Source organism: Dasypus novemcinctus, chromosome 19 (genome assembly GCF_030445035.2).
Source record: "Dasypus novemcinctus isolate mDasNov1 chromosome 19, mDasNov1.1.hap2, whole genome shotgun sequence".
Lineage (NCBI taxonomy): Eukaryota > Metazoa > Chordata > Mammalia > Cingulata > Dasypodidae > Dasypus > Dasypus novemcinctus.
This window is the reverse complement of record NC_080691.1, coordinates 17,336,174-17,355,154: the sequence shown is the minus strand read 5'-3', so window position 1 is coordinate 17,355,154 and position 18,981 is coordinate 17,336,174. Positions and strand designations below refer to the sequence as shown.

Genomic DNA, 18,981 nt, shown 5'->3' with positions numbered 1-18,981 from the left:
TTTGTGACTCCAGTTAATTCTTTTAATTGTTTGATACATTTCATATTAAGGAGTACTGAGTCTTTATTTCTAACCCTTCCTAGGAATTTGCAGTCTTTTAATTGTCTAATCATTGGAAATGCCCCTTTGTTCCAAACGGAAACCATCTTGACTGCTCCCGAAATTATCCTTCATCCCAATGCAAACGAGATTGACAAAATTTGTGTCCATTGTGTACGAAACTGCGTGGAGATTACGAAGGTAAGGGCAGAAACGTTTGTGTTTTTACAGATGGCTTCTTGCGGTTGGGCCTGCCACCTGTTGAAAACAACTTACCTAGGTCAAGAACACAAGTTCCAGCTCTGTTCTTGGACACAGAACTGACTTTCCTTCTTGTCCTAGATCTCTCTAGATCTAGGTTTGAGCCTGGCTCCCCTTTCTTCTCTCCTTATCCTGACTTTACATAATTAAGTCCCACCTCATGGCTTTTGTTTTTTAAACTTTTTACTTTGAAATAATTTCAAACTTACCGGACAGTTGCAAAAATAATACAAACCCCATGCAGAGAACTCCAGTATACCTCTATCTCCACAGATATCCAAATCTACCAATTTTAACCTTTCACCACCTTTGTGTCGCATTCTAGCAGTCTATCATTTATCTATCTGTCTGTCTGCTTGCCCCTCTCTTTCTACCTACCTAACAAACTCATCATTTTCTGAACATTTGAGAGCAGGTTGCTCATATTATACTCCTTGAACACATAATACTTCCATTTACATCTCCTGTGAACAAGGATATTTGCTTATGTAATCACCTTAAGTGCAGTTGCCAAGTTCAGGACATTTAATGTTGATATAAAGCTTACATTCTGTATTCCAAGTTTTTCTTTTTTAAAGATTTTATTTTTTATTTCTTTCTCTCCGCCCTTCCCCCCCCCCCCCCCACTTGTCTGCTCTCTGTGTCCATTCGCTGTGTGTTCTTCTGTGTCCACTTGTATTCTTGTCAGCAGCACCGGGAATCTGTGTCTCTTTTTGTTGCATCATCTTGCTGCGTCAGCTCTCCATGTATGCGGTGCCATTCCTGGGCAGGCTGCACTTTTCTTGCGTGGGGCAGCTCTCCATATGGGGCGCACTCCTTGCACGTGGGGCTCCCCTACGTGGGGGACACCCCTACATGGCACTGCACTCGTTGTGCGCATCAGCACTGCGCATGGGCCAGCTCACCACACAGGTCAGGAAGCCCTGGGTTTGAACCCTGGACCTCCCATGTAGTAGGTGAATGCTCTATCCATTGAGCCAAATCCGCTTCCCCCAATTTTTTCTTATGTCTCAATAATATCCTTTTAAGCCTTTTCTCCTCCATTTTTGGATCCTATCCAGGATTGTGTATTACATTTAATTGCCATTTTCTCTTTCATTCCTTTTTATTCCTTCCCTTTCCCTTCCCTCCTCTCTCTTCCCCTCCCTAGATATAGATTATAAATCTTCCCATCCCAACCCCTCCCAAGCACACCATTCAGTAGCATTATTCACACTTGCGTGTTGGAGTACCCTCACCACCCTCCATTGCTATCACCTCCCCTTCACCCCTAAATAGAAACCCTGTATTCATTTTGCATTAACTCCCCATTGCCCCTGGTAACCTGTACTCGACTTTCTGTCTCTGTGACTTTGCATATTCTCTGATATTTTCTTTGTGGCTACCATGAGGCTTAAATTTAACATTTAAATCTATAATAATCTCATTTGCTTTGATACCAACTTCAGTAGCATACATAATCTAAGTTCTTATAGCTTTCTGTCTCCCCACCTTTATGTTGTTCTTGTCACAAATGATATATTTGTATATTATGAGTCCCAAACCATTGATTTATCATTACATTTTATACATTTGCCTTTTAGATCCTGTAGGAAGTGAAAGGTGGAGCTCATTTCAAATAAAAAATACAATAGTATTGGTATTTTTGTTTACCCATGTCGTTATATTACTGGAGATCTTAATTTTCTCATGTGACTTTAGTCAATTGTCTATTGTCCTCTCCTTTCAGCCTGTAGAACTCCCTTTAGCATTTCTTCTAGGGCAGATTAGTGGAGGTGAAGCCCCCTGGTTTCATTTATCTGGAAATGTCTTAATCCCTCCCTCATTTAAAAAAAAATTACAGTTGATAACTTTTTATTCTTCACAGTATAGGGAGTTAGGGAATTCCAGGTAGATGAAGAAGAACTCTTTTTTTCTTATAATAGATTTTATTTTTAGAGAAGTTTTAGGTGACAGAAAAGTTTGATGAAAGAACTTGGTGATGTGGGAGGAATGTGGGGAGTTGGGGAGTGGGGGTATATGGGAGATCCTCATATATTTTCAGGTAACATTTTGTATGATCTATGTATCTTTAAAAATATATAAAAATTTAAAAAAACCCTTTTTAAAAAGTATAGGGGAGGGGAAAGAATGTAGCTTAAGTGGTTGAGTGCCTGCTTCCCATGTACAAGGTCTGGGTTCGATCCCTGGTACCTCCTAAAAACAAAAACAAATTAAAAAACCAACTCGGGGGACCAGGTGTAGCTCAGTGGTTGAGTGCTGGCTTCTCATATACAAGGTCCTGGGTTCTATCCTGGCCTGGCCCTGGTACTTCAAATGAAAAAGTATAGGGGATTCCATATAACCCACTCTCTCTTCTTCCCACATCTTCCCCTATTAATAACATCTTACATTAATGTGGTATAGTTGTTAAAATTGATGAACAAATATTGAAACATTGCTACTAACCAAGGTGTATAGTTTACTTTATGGTTTATACTTTATACTTTGCACTGTAGAGTTTTACAGGTTTTGACAAAATGTATAATGGCCTGTGTCCGTCGTTGCAATCTCATGCAAAACAATTCCAATGCCCCATAAATGATGCCCTATGTTCCAGCTATTCTTTCCTTACTCTCTCCTCAGAGCTATCTTTATATCAGTGTTATAAGTTCTTTCATTTCTACAATAATAATAAGTCTACTTTGGTGGTCCATAGTGGCATTCTCCCCTTATGTTTGCTCATTCTTCAGTTTTGTGGATTTTAGGATGGTGATGCCTGCTCTGCTTCCATTTGAGAGGGAGCTTAGATCTTATGGGGCAGATAGAAGGAAGTGTTTTGCTTGAAGCTTAGATACTCCTTGTTTTTTGGGATGGGGCTTAACCGTCATCATCATTTTGTTACTTGTCCTGGGCAAGTCCGATGAACTGGAGAATAGGTGTTGACCCTGACTCTGCTAAGGTTCAGGTTTCAACTGGCGTTCTCCCTCATTTTTGAAAGACAGTCTTGCCAGATACAGAATTCTTGGTTGGCAATTTTATACTTTCAGCACTTTAAATGTGTCTTCCTATTACCTTCCTGCCCCCATAGTTTCTGATGAGAAATTGGTGCTTAATTTTTTTGAGGCTCACTTGTATGTGACATGTTGCTTCTGTCTGGTGGCTTTCAGAATTCTCTTTTTATCTCTGGCATTTGACAGTTTGATTATAATGTGGTGTGGGTCTATTGAGTTTATCCTGGTTGGAGTTTGTTGAGCATCTTGGATGTGTATATTCATATCTTTTGTTAAATTTGGAAGTTTTCAGCCACTGTCTCTTTGAATATTCTGTCTGCCCCTTTCTCTTGTTCTTCTCTTTCAGGTACAACTACAATGTGTATTAGTACAATTGATGGGGTCCTACAGGTTCCTCGTGCTCTGTTCCCTTTCCTCTATCTTTGTGTTCTTCTGGGTTCTGTTTGTCTTCTCTTTAGGTAGCACCGGGAACCGATCCTGGGACCTTCCAAAGTGGGAGAAAGGCACTCAATCTCTTGTGCCACCTCAGCTCCCTGGTCTGCTGCTTCTCTTATTATTGTCTTTCCTCTGTGTGTCTCTTTTTGTTGCGTCATCTTGCTATGCCAGCTCTCAACATGGGCCAGTACTCTGTGCAGGCCAGCACTCCTGCATGGGCCAGGCCTCCATGTGGGCCAGTACTCTGCGTGGGCCAGCTCTCTGCTCGGGCCAGCTCGCCATGTGAACCAGCTTGCCTTCACCAGGAGGCCCTGGGAATCTAACCCTGGACCTCCTATATGGTAAACAGGAGCCCAACCGCTTGAGCCACATCTGCTTCCTGATTTCACCTGTCTTATCTTCGAGTTCACTGACTTTCTTCTGCCAGCTCCAATCTGCTGTTGAGCCTCTCTAGGGAATTTTAAATTTTTATTACTTAGGTCTTCAGCTCTGTTTCGTTCCTTTTCATAATTTCTATCTTGTTATTGATATTCTCTTTGTGTTCATATTTTGTTTTCCTAATGTCCTTTAGTTCTTTGTCCATATTTTCCCAGGTCTGGTCCTCCTCATTGATGATTTCTAATGCTTTAATCTTCTCCTTTGCCTGGGCCATCACTTTGTTTCTTTGTATGTTTTGTAAGCTTTTGTTGAAACCTGGGCATTTCGATATTTTAGTGTATTGCTGGAATTTATTTATTTATTTTTAAAAAAGATTTATTTATTTATTTATTTATTTCTCTTCCCCCACCCCCCCACCTCGCCCCAGTTGTCTGTTCTCTGTGTCCATCCGCTGGGTCTTCTTCTTTGTCCGTTTCTGTTGTTGTCAGCGGCATGGGAATCTGCGTCTCTCCTTGCTGCATCATCCCACTGTGTCAGCTCTCCATGTGGGCGGCGCCACTCCTAGGCAGGCTGCACCCTCTGTCGCGCTGGGTGGCTCTCCCTACAGGGTGCACTCCCTGTACATGGGGCTCCCCTACACGGGGGACACCCCTGTGTGGCACGGCACTCCTTGCGCACATCAGCACCGCACATGGGCCAGCTCCACACGGGTCAAGGAGGCCCGGGGTTTGAACTGCGGATGCCCCATGCAGTAGACGGACGCCCTAACCACTGGGCCAAGTCCGTTTCCCTATTGCTGGAATTTAGATTCTGATTCATGTGTTCCTTAAACTTGTATACAGCTAGTGTTATGATGGTGATTTCTTGAATGCCAGGAGCTAACAAAATAAAAGGAAAAGGAAAGCAGGAAAACATTTTCCCAGGTTTGCGGATTGTCCCTTGTAAGGACTCCTCTTCAGGGCTTCTCCATACGATGAGTTTGAAGAATAGCTCTAGGTCAGAGTGCCGGGGCCTCCCTGATCCTTTCTGGATGTGCCTTTTGTCTCAGGTGTGCATAGGAATTTTACCATTTGCGCAAATACAAATGTCCCCTCTTCCCTAGGAAACAGTTCCCTAATGGTCCCATGTCTTACAGCTGGCAATCCCTTACCCCAGGCAGCCACTTGACTGCTTTTCCATGGTGTCCCTGAGCTTGGTGAGCCACCTTCTACATGCAGAGCAAGTTCTGGGGCAGCAAGTCCCTCAGGCAACCATCAGACAGATTGGGCCTGGCATGTCCACGAGTGTTACTCTGCTCCCTTCAGAACCAGGATCTGCACTGGGAGTGTGGGCCAGTGAGGGCCCCAGGTGATTCTACTGCTTTTAAGTAGTAGATTCTGCTGTTTTTGTGGAGCTTTGAGAAGAAATATATTTCTGCCAGTTCTTCCTGGTTGTTCAAAGCTTCTGTGGTGGGACAGAGTCCTGAAGTATCTCTCTCTTGATCACCCTACCCCATGGCTTTTTTTTTTTTTTTTAAGAGGTACCGAAGATTGAATCCAGGACCTTGAACATGGAAGTAGGTGCTTAACCACTGAGCTACACCTGCTCCCTGCCCCATGGCTTTTAATACCACTTCTATGGAGATTACTGCCACATTTCTATTGCCAATCCACAACTCTCTACTGTACTCTATGCTTCTCTAGCCAGTTGCCTCCTGGATATCTCTACTGGAATCTTTGACTTTGCTTGTACAAGATGGGATTTAAAAAAAAATTTTTTTCTCCCTCCTCCCCCCCATTGTTTGCTGTGTCCACTCGCTGTGTGTTCTTCTGTATCCACTTGCATTCTTGTCAGAGGCACTGGGAATCTGTGTCTCTTTTTGTTGCGTCATCTTGCTGCGTCAGCTCTCTGTGTGTGCTGCACCACTCCTGGGCAGCCTGAGCTTTTTTCCCGTGGGCCAGCTCTCCTTGCGGGGATGCACTCCTTGCATGTGGGGCTCCCCTATGCAGGGGACATCCCTGCATGGCATGGCACTCCTTGAGTGCATCAGCTCACCACATGGGTCAGGAGGCCCTGGGTTTGAACCTTGGACCTCCCATGTGGTAGGCAGATGTTCTATCAGTTGAGCCAAATCCGCTTCCCAGGATGGAATTTTTGGCTTCCCTCCTTGCAACTTGTTCCTATCCCAAGTTTTCCTCACTTCAGGAAATGGCACCAATATCAATGCAATTCCTTGAGCCAAAAATGCAGGAGCTAGCCCTTGATTCTTTTTTGTTTTTCAATTCCCTAAGCATGGACTAGTTTTTTTTCTTTATTTTTAAGAATCTTTAGATTACATAGATGTTACATTGAAAATATAGGAGGTTCCCATATACCCCATCCTTTCCCCCTCCCCTACTTTCCCTCATTAATGTCTTTCATTATGTGTTACAATTGATGAACACATATTGAAGCATTGCTACTAACCATGGTCTATACTTTACATTATGGTTTACACTTTGCACTGCACAATTTTATAGGCTTTGACAAAATGTATAATGGCTTGTATCTGTCATTGCAATATCACGCAGAACAATTCCATTGTTCCAAAAATACCCGTGTTATACCTATTCTTCCCTCTTCTTTCCCTCAGAACCTCTAGTAACCACTGCCTTTATAGCAATGTTACAAGTTCTTCCATTGCTAGGATAATAATAAGTCTACTTTAGTTCATAGTTGCATTTCCCGCTTAGGTCTGTTCATTCCTCATTCTTGAGGATTTGGGTGTGGTGATGCCCACTCTGCTTCCGATTGAGAGGGGGCTTAGATTTCATGGGACAGAGGGATGGACTGTCTTGCTTGCAGTTATAGATACTCTTTTTTTTTGTTTGTTGTCCTGTGCAAGTCTGATTAATTGGAGAGTAGGTGTTGGCTGCAACTCTGCTGAGATTCAGGGCTCAACCAGTACATGAATAACTGGAAGTTTTGTTTTGTTTTCAAAATTTTTTTGATCCCTCCCCACTCCCTACCCCCCTACCCCAAGATGGCTCCCTTGTCTGTCTGCTCGATTTCTTTAGGAGGCACTGAGAACTGAACCCGGGACCTCCCTTGTGGGAGGTGGGCACCCAATTGCTTGAGCCACATCCGCTCCCCACAACTGGAAGATTTGTCTCTGGAACATATATTTAATGGATATTGTGCTAATTATAGAATCAAATAAAAGGGACAGAGGAACCATATGTAGAAAAATTATAAATGAGCCTAACTCTGATACATTGAGGAAATAGGTTATCATATATTCTAGGGCATGGCCTACTGACAGGATTGTCTGCCCTGCCTATAGTGTCTAGATATCTTTAGAGCCCTCAGGAGCATGCCTGCTTGAGGTATTATTTACTATGGCAGCCAGATCCTTCTGAGATGTGTATAAGTATAACCTCTAGAATGACCTACTGACTCACTTTGAAATCTCTTAGTCATAAAAACTCTTTTATATTTAATATTTCCCCCTTTTGGTTTAGTTCTTTTTCCAAATGCTTAACTAGTTGGTGCTTGATAATAATCCCTTGGTGCCAGGGAGGCTTATCCCTGAGAATCATGTCCCATGCTGGAGGGAAGGTAGTGAGTTTATAGGCTGAGTTTGGCTTAGAGCAACAAAGCTTTCAGGAGGTAATTCTTAGGCAAGATATATAACTAGGCTAAGTTTAAAGTTTACAAGAACAAGATTAATAAGTACAAACATCAACATCAAGGCCTGGTGTATTGTTCTGTCCTCATTTGCTAGGCACTGTCTGTGTACTCTAGGGATTCTTGTCACTCTATGAGAGAATGTAGCAGGACTCCCCAGGATGGGAATTCAATATTTCATCAGTTTTTCAGTGGGTTTCCACCCACCAAGACAACACCCCACAACCACATGAACACATTCATATTTCGTGGAGTCATACCCCAGGTGCACCCCTCCCCACACATCACCCCACCACTGATAACCCACACCAGTGATCCTCCCCTGCCACAGTTGCAACCCTTATACAATCCAAAACTTCCCCCAAATTGCCCTTGATTCTTTGTTTTCTTCCCTCACATATCTCCAAACCCATTAATAAGTTGACTTACTGGTTGACTCACCTCCCCAACATACCTCCAATCTGTCCTCTTATCTCCCTTTCCATGTTACCATCCTGTCCCCAGTTGCCATCATCACTCAGACTGTTGCTGAGATGCTCCTACAATCCATTCTCCACCACAGGTGATCATATTTATCTTTTAAAAACCTAAATCATTTCATGTCATCTCTTTGGTTATTCTCCCCTCCCCCCAATGACTAATGACTTCACATTGCATTTTTTTTTTAGGAAGTACCAGAAATTGAACCCAGGACCCCATACAGGGAAGTAGGCACTGAAACCACTGAGCTACACCACTCCTCTCCCATTGCATTTTGACATACTCCAAACGCCTTACCATGATCTATGAGGCCACAATCTAGCACCTGCCTGTCTTTCTGATCTCATTTCCTACCTGTCATGCTCCACTGTGTTCCAGCCTCCTTGGTCTTCTTTTTGTACCTACAGCAGGTTGCACTAGTTCCTCCCTGAGAACCATAGCACTAGCTGTTCCCTCTGTCTGGACTTCTCTGCTCTCAGACCTTTATTTGCTGGCTCCTTCTATTTCTTTCTATCATCTCACCTTATTCTGTCTTCTTCCTAGCATTTATCACTATCTGATCTTTTCTTATTTATTTGCTTATTTACCTATTGATTGTCTCACACTACTAGAATGCAAGTTCATGAGAACAGGGACCTTTTGTGTTTTGTTTTATTTGGAATCCCCAGTACCTAGAATACTATCTAGCTCATAGTTGACTCTCAAGGAATAATTATTCAATCAATTTTTGTTGGCAAATACCTAAAGTTTATGTCTTACCAGGAATGGGAATATTTGTGGATAAGGGAAGTTACACTTAAAACGCTGATATCTTTCTCTTCTCTTGATTTGTTCAGAAATGAGACATATTTCAGGCGTTTTATTTTTTAACACAAAACTAATTGTAGATTTTACAAATAGGGAATTTTATTTCACTGTTCTTGGAAATTAATGAATAAATTGTACATATATATATAAATCTGTGCCAATAAAGTTATTAAGCCTCTATTATATAAATTGTCTTAACTTACAGGTGTTACATCACTGAGTCTTTGTACAGGAAAAAAATTTCCAAGGGGTAAACAATTAAAAAAGACTATCTGTAGAATCTTATGAATATTGTGAAAACATTTCACTCTAATTTAACTTTCCCCCTCACTGATGGATAGGTTGCAGCTTTTGGTGAAGCCTGTTTTATTTTACCTTCATAAATGTTTTCTTTCAAATGAAAAGAATTTTTATCTACCCTTTTGGAAAATCTTGGAAAAAATCTCTGCACATGAACATTTATGATTGGGTAATTTAATATGGCTTAACTGAATCTTCAGGATTTATATGTAATGGCTGAAAAAATGAGCAAATTTTAAAAAATCAGGACTTCATGACCTCATCTATAAAGTGAAAATGATAATACTATCCATCTTCTAGAGTTGTTGTGAGAAATTAATGGTATAACACAGGTAGAAAGCTTAGCATGATGCCCAGAAACTAGTAGCTCTAAATAAATGTTAGCTGTTAGTATTAGTATTACTATAAATAATATTATTACTAGTAAAATTAGTAGTTGTTGCTGTGCTCATTTTATATTTGGTGAAACCATGGTTGAAAGAAGTTATATGAACTTATCCCATGGTTTGCTGTTATGAACCATGCTTGGTTAAATGAAGAGGGAATTTTGACTGTGCAGCAGGGAGATGTGAAATTAGGAGATTTGTTCTGGGATACTGAGCAATTTTCCTGGCTCTTTGTGTGTTTTTTCTTCTGTAAATAAAGAAGCTAATATTATTTTATCCACCCATACTATCAGGAATGGATGGCAATTGCTAGTGTATCAGTTTGCTTTTATTGCACAACAAACCACTTCAAATCTTAGCAGCTCAAAACAACAGCTATTTGGATCGTAACTCTGGGACCTGGGCTCCCTGAGTGGTTCTACTGGTCTTGTCTGGTATCACCCACATGCCTGTGGCCAGTTGGGAGCTGACGGCCTCAGTGGTGTGTCTGATGGTTGGCAGCTGTTGGCTGGGTCACCGTGGTCTTCCTCTGGCTCTTCATTCATTAGGCTAGTTCAAGCTCATTCATGTGGTGACTGAAGGGTTTCAAGAGCAGAGAGCAGAAGCTCCAGGGCCTGTTGAGCTCCAGGTCAGAGCAGTGCCACTTCTGTCACTTTTTATTGGTCTCATTAGACGACCAGGTTGACCCAGGGATGGGGAAATAGACTCTTGACGGGAGGAACTGAAAAATATTGTGGTAATTTTTGCAATCAAGCACAATTGTTAATAAGCAAATGATTTTCCATTACTAGTAAGACTTATTACTGACTACTCATATCTGTACAGAAAGCAAAATAGATACTGAAGTATTATCTTTTCCCCCAATTCTTGTTTTGCCAGCATTTTGTACGATGGATGAATGGCAGCTGCATAGAATGCCCTCCTCAGAAGGGGGAGGAAGAAGAAGTTGTAATAATAAGCTTTTTCAATGACATTTCTCTGAATCCTCAGATAATTGACCAAGCTGTTATGATTCCTCAGAATATCCATAGACTTTTGGTCAGTCTTATGAAGTACCTACAAAAATGGAAGCGGTATCGACCTCTCTGGAAATTAGACAAAACCATTGTGATGGAAAAATTTGCTGCCAAGAAACCTCCTTGTGTATCATATGATGAAAAGCTGCAGTTCTATTCCAAGATAGCCTATGATGTCATGCGCCACCCTTTAGTTAAGGATGAACACTGCATTAGGCTTCAGCTAGGGCCTCTGGCACACACAGTGCAGGAAAATGCCAAGTCCTGGGTGTTTTCTCTTGGAAAACTTCTCAATGAATCAGCGAAGGAGGAGCTCTATAATCTTCATGATGAGTTTGAGGTACTTGATCACTGCATTTAATTAAAATGACGTCATGAAAATTTGGTCTTCGTTTGGTAGTGTTTCTTCTTATTAGTGGTTATTCAGTGTCTTTGAATTTTCTTTTATAGCTTTTAGCCAAAAACCTTAAGAAGAGCCCCAGTACCCTTGAAGATCTCAAGTTTGTACTTGCAACAATTGCAGAAATTAGAAGTAAATCTTTAGTCATGGAGCTGAGATACAGGGATGTTCAGGAGAGATATCGTACCATGGCGATGTATAAGATCTTTGTGAGTGAATTTCTGTTTTCTTGAGCATTTTACAAGTTGGGTCAAATACTAAGACCCTTTTTATAAGTACTGTTTCAAATATTGCTGTCACAGATTTGTTTCCAGATAAGCGATTTTAAATAGTAAATTTTAAATGTAAAGCAAATCCCACAATTATTTAAAATAATGAAAATTTAGAGATTGTTTATTGATCTTGTGTGGCTCAAATCATATTTTTTTTGTAGATTAGTCCATTAACAGCAATCACTTCAGTTCTTGTTTCTTTCCTTTCTTTCTTTGCATTAATTTCCTTTAATAAAGAGCCTTTGCAAAAATGATAATAAGAGAGAGGTTATTAAGATACTATAGATGAAACTGGCAAATAATAATTCAGTTAGTCTTTTTTTGTTTAAGATTTTTAGAAATACAAGGTTGAGTTTGAGGGAACTGGGACCTTGCTGAAATTGTGTGCAACATTTTGTGTACTGTGCAGTTTTCTGATGAGACGATCGCTAGCTTCCAACCCAGGTTGACTGCTCAGAAAAAATAATTTGAAGCAGTGAAGCAGTGTAAATGCTGAAATACAGATTTTATGCAAATCCAATCCTAAAGAAGCTATTTATTTGTTTGTGCCCTCTGGTTTGGCTTTCCAGTTGATACTTTTTTCTGATGCATGGTACTCTTAGTGCAAAATCCTTGGATACACCGATTCTTGTGTTATTTCTGTGATACAAACCAGAGGAAGCAAAGTCTGTGAAAATCTACTTGGCTGAGAAAGATGTCCCAAGTGTCCTGAGTTTTAGAATATAAATGCCACCTACTCAGTCAATTATCCCACCAACACAGAATACTATACTATAGCAAGGGCCACACCTGTTAATGCCTATAAGTGCGTGGGAAAACATTTTGTGGGGTCAGAGCAGAATAAGCATAAGTGAGAAGACATTGCGGAGGAAGATGCTGGGCAGTAGGTTATTTTTCTTTTTTCTTTTTAAATTGTAAGACATAACACCCATGAAATAAAATTGCATAAACCATTAATGTAGAATGTGAATAATTGTCGAGCAGTCCCTGGTGTCATCATCTCCCAGGACTAGGAGTAGAATGTCGCTACCACCCAGAAATTCCCGTGTCCCTTCCCTTCATACCAGCAAGTATCCCTTGCTTTTTAAAATTTTACAATATTACCCCTAAAGTATGCATCCTTTAAACAATCTAGTTTAATTTTGTCCACTTTTAACTTGGTATAAATGGAATCATATTGCACATTTTACTCTGTCTTCCTTCTTTTCCTCAATATAATGTCCACGTGATGGTAACTCATGCTTTCCAGTTTATTTTTGGCCACTGCTGATGAATTTGAATGAATGATTTCACCACTATTTATGAATTCTATTGTAGATAGACATTTTAGTTTTTTCTGGATTTGACTTTTACAAATGTCACTGCTGTGGACATTCTTGTCCATGTACCCTGATGTGCATAAGCTCCAGAATGACTTTGCTGGGTCGTGCTTATCTTCAGTGGTAACAAATAAATGTATGTCTACCAGAAAACCTAATCTGACCAAGGTCAAATAGGTCAGACTTCTTTTGGCCATCTGGTGGGTGTGATTAGTATCATGCTGTCACTTTTAAATTTTGTTTTGCTTTCTTTAACTTTTTTTTTTTAGAGAAATTGTAGGTTTATAGAAAAGTCACGAATAGAATACATAAAGTACAGGATTCCTATACATCACCCTGTTATTAACACCATGCATTAGTGCGATATATTTGTTATAATTCATAAAAGAACATTTTTATAATTGTACCATTAACTATAGTCCCCAGTTACAGTAGGATTCACTATTCGTGTTGTGTAGTCTTGTGGTTTCTAAACATTTTTATTCTAGTAAACACATCTATGACCTAAAATTTCCCCTTTTAGTCTGTGCTGTAAACTCTGTTCACAATGTTGTGCTACTAGCACCACCATCCATTACCAAAACTTTTCTATCTTTTAAAGGCATTATAGGTTTTCTTTTTCACATTTAGTTCTATCATCCATTTGGAGTTAATTTCTTTTACATGGTGTAAGGTAAGGGTAAATTGTATTTTTCTCTGATTCATGCCCAGTTGTCCAGCACCATTAACTGAAAAGACGGTCCTATCCCATAGCTCTACAGTGTCTCCCTCTCTCATAAATTAAGTGTCCAGATACACAAGGTCTGTTTCTGGGCTTTCTGTCTGTTCTATTGATCTGTTTATTTTTACCTATTCCGTATAGTCTTAAATAATAGATCTTTCTAATATACCTGGCAAAGCAAATCCTCCCATCTTATTCTTCTTTTTCGAGAGTGTCTTAGCCATTTTCACTCTTTTGCATTTCCCACATAAATTTTAGAATGCACATTCCAGTTCCAACAACAGTAACAATTGAGATTTTGATTGGGATTACATTGGTTCTTTAGATACCATGCATATATAGATGTGCACACATCACAAGTGTGTAGCTTGATGCATTTTCACAAAGTGAATGCTCTTGCAGTCAGCACCCAGGTTAAGAAATAGAGCACTGGTAGTGTCCCACAGGCTCCTTTGTGCTCCCTACCAGTCACGACCGCCTCTTAAAATTTAGTAGATAATTTCTATTTAGACCTCTGCCTGCATTTATTAGATTTGCCTGTTTTTAAACTCTCTGTGAATTGAATCATTAAATATATGTTCCTTTGTGCCTGTCCTTTTTCCTTCAACATTATGTTTTTGAATTTCATCTATTGTTGTTGCATGTAGCAATAGTTTATGCATCTTGTTATTTCTGTATAATATTCCACTGTATGAATATACCATAGATATTTAAATTGTTTCCATTTTTGATTATTATGAATATTGCTGCTATTAAGATACTTGCATATGCTCTTGGTGAACGTATGCATACATTTCTGTTCAGTATAAACCTAGGAATTGCTGGGCTACAGGGCATCAGATTTTTTAGATTCTGGCTGATTGTCTAAAGCGATGATAGCAATTTGCACTCACACCAGCAGTATTTAAGAGTTCCAGTTGTTCCACGTCCTTAGCAACACTTGGTTTATTAATTTTCTTGAAAAAAGAAACTTTTGGCTTTCTTGATGCTATTTTATGTATAGATATTATCCAATCACCACTGGCTTTCATTTCTTTTCTTGCGAAGTCAAATATTGGGTTTTTTTTTCTCCATTTGAAGGTAATCTAACTTTTTTCTTTCTGCTTTGAGGACTTTTCTCTGTTTTTGGTTTTCAGCAGTTGTAAGATGCTGTAAAATTTTTTTTTTTTTTTAGGAGGTATTGGGGTTTGTACCCTGGACCTTGTACATTGGAAGCAGGTGCTCAACCACTGAGCTACATCCTTTCCCCAAGGAGAGTTGTTTTTTTGTTGTTGTTTGCTTGTTTGTTTTTAGGAGGTACTAGGGATTGAACCCAGGACCTTGTAAATGGGAAGCAGGTGCACAACCACTTGAGCTACATCTGCCCCTCAGGATATTTTTTAAATCCAACATCATGTGGTTTGTTGTAATTCTCAAATCTGTGGATGTATGTCTTTACCTAGTTTTCGAAAAATTTAAAAGCTTTTGCTTCATTCTTTCCTTTTTTTCTGGAACTCCAATTTTGTATATACTAGATTATCTCACTGAATGCCCTGTGTTTCTTACATTCTTTTCTTTCTGTGGTTTATTCTGAATACTTTGGCCTATATTTAAGTGCATTGATTCTCTGTTCACTTGTTTCTGTTCTGCTACTTGTAGTTTCTAAACCTATCCATTGAGTTTTTTTTTTTTAAGGAGGTACTAACGCTTGAACTTGGGACCTCATATATGTGAAGCAGGCACTCAACCACTAAGCTATACCTGCTCACCTCTAATAAATTATTTTTTCTTTTTTTTAAGATTTATTTATTTCTCTCCCCTTCTCCCCGCCACCCTCCCCAGTTTTCTGCTCTCTGTGTCCATTCACTGTGTGTTCTTCTGTGTCCGCTTGTATTCTTTTTTTTTTTCATTTTAAGATTTTATTTATTTATTCATTTCTCTCCCCTTCCCCCCTACCCCGGTTGTCTGTTCTCTGTGTCTATTTGCTGCATCTTCTTCTTTGTCTGCTTCTGTTGTTGTCAGCGGCATGGGAATCTGTGTTTCTTTTTGTTGCGTCATCTTGTTGCGTCAGCTCTCCTTGTGTGCGGCACCATTCCTGGGCAGGCAGCACTTTCTTTCGTGCTGGGCGGCTCTCCTTATGGGGCACATTCCTTGTGCGTGGGGCTATGCAGGGGACACCCCTGCATGGCAGGGTACTCCTTGCGTGCATCAGAACTGTGTGTGGGCAGCTCCACACGGGTCAAGGAGGCCTGGGGTTTGAACCCTGGACCTCCCATATGGTAGGTGGATGCTCTATCTGTTGGGCCAAATCTGCTTCCCTCTAATGAGTTCTTAATTTCAGATATTGTAATTATCAATTCTAGAATTATTGTTTGAAGAACAATTTCCTGTTTTCCACTAAAATTCTCAATCTTGTCTTTACTTATGTTATTCTCCAGAGAAACAGAATCTGAGGTATTTTTATATATATATATAAGATATTTTATATAAATATAAAGTATGTATAGTAATAGATGTAAGTTATAAATAATATATGATTTAAGGAATTGTCTCATATGATTGTGAGGTCTGGCAAGCCTAAATTTTGTAGGAGAGGCCAACAGGCTGGAACTCCAGGGAGGAGATGATGTTGCAGTCTGGAATAGAAATCTGTAGGGCAGGTTGTCAGGCTAGCAACTCAGGCAGGAGTTTATGCTCTAGTATTGAGGCAGAATTTTATACTGTCTAGGAAACCTCAGCTTTTGCTCTTAAGGTCTTCAGTTGAGGCCCACTCATGTTATCAAGGGTAATCTCCTTGACCTGATTGTATCTACCAAATACCCTCACAGCAACACCTAGATTAGAGTTTGTTTAAATAACTGGGTACTATAATCTAGCCAAATTGGTATAATAGACTAATAACCACATTTACCGTAAAATTATTTTAAAGTCTGTGTCTTATAACTCCATTATTTTCTGTTTATATTGTCTGTGTATCTTTTGGTTTCATTCAAGTCATTTTGTCTCCTTGTATACCTGGTATTTCTGATTGAGTGCTGGACATTGTATATGATATAATTAGCGAATCTGAGGCTCTGCATGATGTTAGCTTTCATCAGAGGTGATTTATTTTTGCTTCTGAGAGATAGCTCAACTGGTGACATTAGGAAACCAAGATCATCTTTTTTTTTTTTTTAAAGATTTATTTATTTATTTAATTCCCCCCCCCCCGGTTGTCTGTTCTCTGTGTCTGTTTGCTCTGTCTTGTTGTCTTGTTTCTTTTGTCCGCTTCTGTTGTCGTCAGCAGCACGGGAAGTGTGGGCGGCGCCATTCCTGGTCAGGCTGCAGTTTCTGTCGCGCTGGGCGGCTCTCCTTAGGGGCGCACTCCTTGCATGTGGGGCTCCCCTACACGGGGACACCCCTGCTTGGCAGGGCACTCCTTGCACGCATCAGCACTGCGCATGGGCCAGCTCCACACGGGTCAAGGAGGCCCGGGGTTTGAACCGCGGACCTCCCATGTGGTAGATGGACGCCCTAACCACTGGGCCAAGTCCGTTTCCCCCAAGATCATCTTATTTTAATCAGAGATTAAGTTGGTTAGAAACTGAACTTTAGTTTATGAAGTGTTTATCTCTGAGTTCTCTCTGTCTCTCTCTCTTTCTCTTTTAATGGATTTTACCCTGTATTCTCACTCTCTTGTTAGCTTTTCAGTGCTCTTAAGAAGATAATTTTTAAAATTTTCATCTGCTTTTTTCAGTTGGTTCAAATTACATAGCCTGCTGTTACCAGAAACATAAGTCCTTGGGTAGTAGTTTTTGTTTTTGTTTTTTTTTGGGGTAGTAGTTTTGACCAGAAATTTCAATTCTAAATTGCTGATCATTTTTTTGTTGTTGTGTTTTTTTATTAGCCTTCTGATGCAGAGAAAGAACTGGTTGGGAATATTGAGGGCATGTGGTCAAATCTGTTTAATGAGTCATTGAATGTAGAACATGCTCTTGGAGGCATAAAGAGAACTTTCACAGAGGTACCTTTTAAATTTTACTTTTTAAGTAAAGATACTGTAAAATGTACGTGGCTATTAATATTGTACCTCTGATTTTTTTCAGATTACTCGAGGTGAAATTTTAAACTACAGACAGCAGGTATTAGATTTCACAAAACGCTTTTATAGTGAAGGCCCTGGTGCTGTTGGTGATAATCTTGATATAGGTAAGAATATTGATGTTTGTCTAACTGAGGCATTTGAGTATGTTCTGCTTAAGAATTTTGTGGTAAGTGGGATTTGTGCTAGTATTTGGATATCTTTTGTTTCTTAAATACTTTTTTCTTCATTATGTTAGTGGTTACATATATGAAAAGCTGGGCTACTTCACCTCACTGAATTCTGAGTACTTCCTACGTGAAGATGTTGAGAAAAGTATTGTAGAGCAGAATTCACTGTTGTAGGAGATACAAAGATTTCTGCTGCAGCTCAGAAATCTTAAATGCCAACATCCCCCTTTCTAAATGAAATCTCTCATCTTTCCAACTTCCTCACTGCTCTGCTCCTATTATATTTATTCTTTGAACTTATATCTTTGACCACCGACTGCACGTTGGCTGGGAGCTCTTCAGGGCTGTTTCATGTGCAGTCTGATCTCAGCTGTCTCCTGGGGCACCTGCCCATCCTTCATAAAGCCACCTCAGTTGATAGGTGCCTTTGGGAGCCTTGAGACTGGTAGAACTCACGAGGACTCATAGCCCTACCATCTGTCAGCAGTTTCATGGGGCACAGAGGAGAGGCTTACGTGGGAGGGGAGCACAGTGGAAAGACAGAGGATCTGCTAATGGACAGGAGGGGAAACCAAATCCTTTAGTTCCTGGGATATCCCTTGCTATGGGTTTCCTCCTCCTGGCTGGCTCTTCCTTCTTTCTCTCCTTCATTTCCTTTTCTTCCTTTTTCCATCCCATGGTGGCATTCTCTCCATTAAATTGTAAGTTCTACAAGGATGTTTTGCTCACAGCTGAATCCTTAGTGTCTCGAACATTGCCTGGTATATGGTAGGAGTCCAGTAAATATTTGTTGAATATAATGCATGGCCAGATGGGTTCTGTTCTTGACTCTCTACTCTCTTCTCATATTAGTCACTCCACCTAAGAAGTCTCATTTACACCCATGACTACAACCACTGCTAGAATGTTGCTGATGAGGGTCATTTCTGACTCTCAGTCTCTTCATCTATAAAATGGGAATAACAGTTCCAGTCTTTCCAGTCTCCCATTTTTAAAAGTAGGGATTAAATGAATTAGCCTGCAAAACTGTGTTTAGTACATTCCTCAACACAGTGTAGGTACTCAGTAAGTCTTAGCTCCCTCTTCCATCTTTCCCTCTTGGATGGTATGCTACTCATCTCTGCAGAGTCTTCTCCTCAGACACATAGTTGGTGCTCAGTAAATGATAATATACAGTGGGTGGCATTTGAAAAATGGTAACTAGCAAATACTTGGAGGATTCTGATGACTTTTGGTACGAACTAGCTGTCTGCTTATGAGAGGGAAAAATAGTGCAGGCCATTTGTTCGAAATAAAATG

The 18,981-nt window shown here is 40.1% G+C and overlaps 1 protein-coding gene across 1 annotated transcript in view; it reads left to right on the top strand.

The window, feature by feature from the left end:
* Positions 1-18,981, top strand: part of DNAH10 (dynein axonemal heavy chain 10) — a 185,448-nt gene that overhangs the window by 56,360 nt on the left and 110,107 nt on the right. Inside the window, exons 19-23 of the mRNA XM_058281259.2 lie at positions 84-240; positions 10,604-11,080; positions 11,191-11,349; positions 17,318-17,434; positions 17,517-17,619. Coding sequence (XP_058137242.1) covers positions 84-240; positions 10,604-11,080; positions 11,191-11,349; positions 17,318-17,434; positions 17,517-17,619 — 1,013 coding nt within the window. The remainder of the gene's footprint in view (positions 1-83; positions 241-10,603; positions 11,081-11,190; positions 11,350-17,317; positions 17,435-17,516; positions 17,620-18,981) is intronic.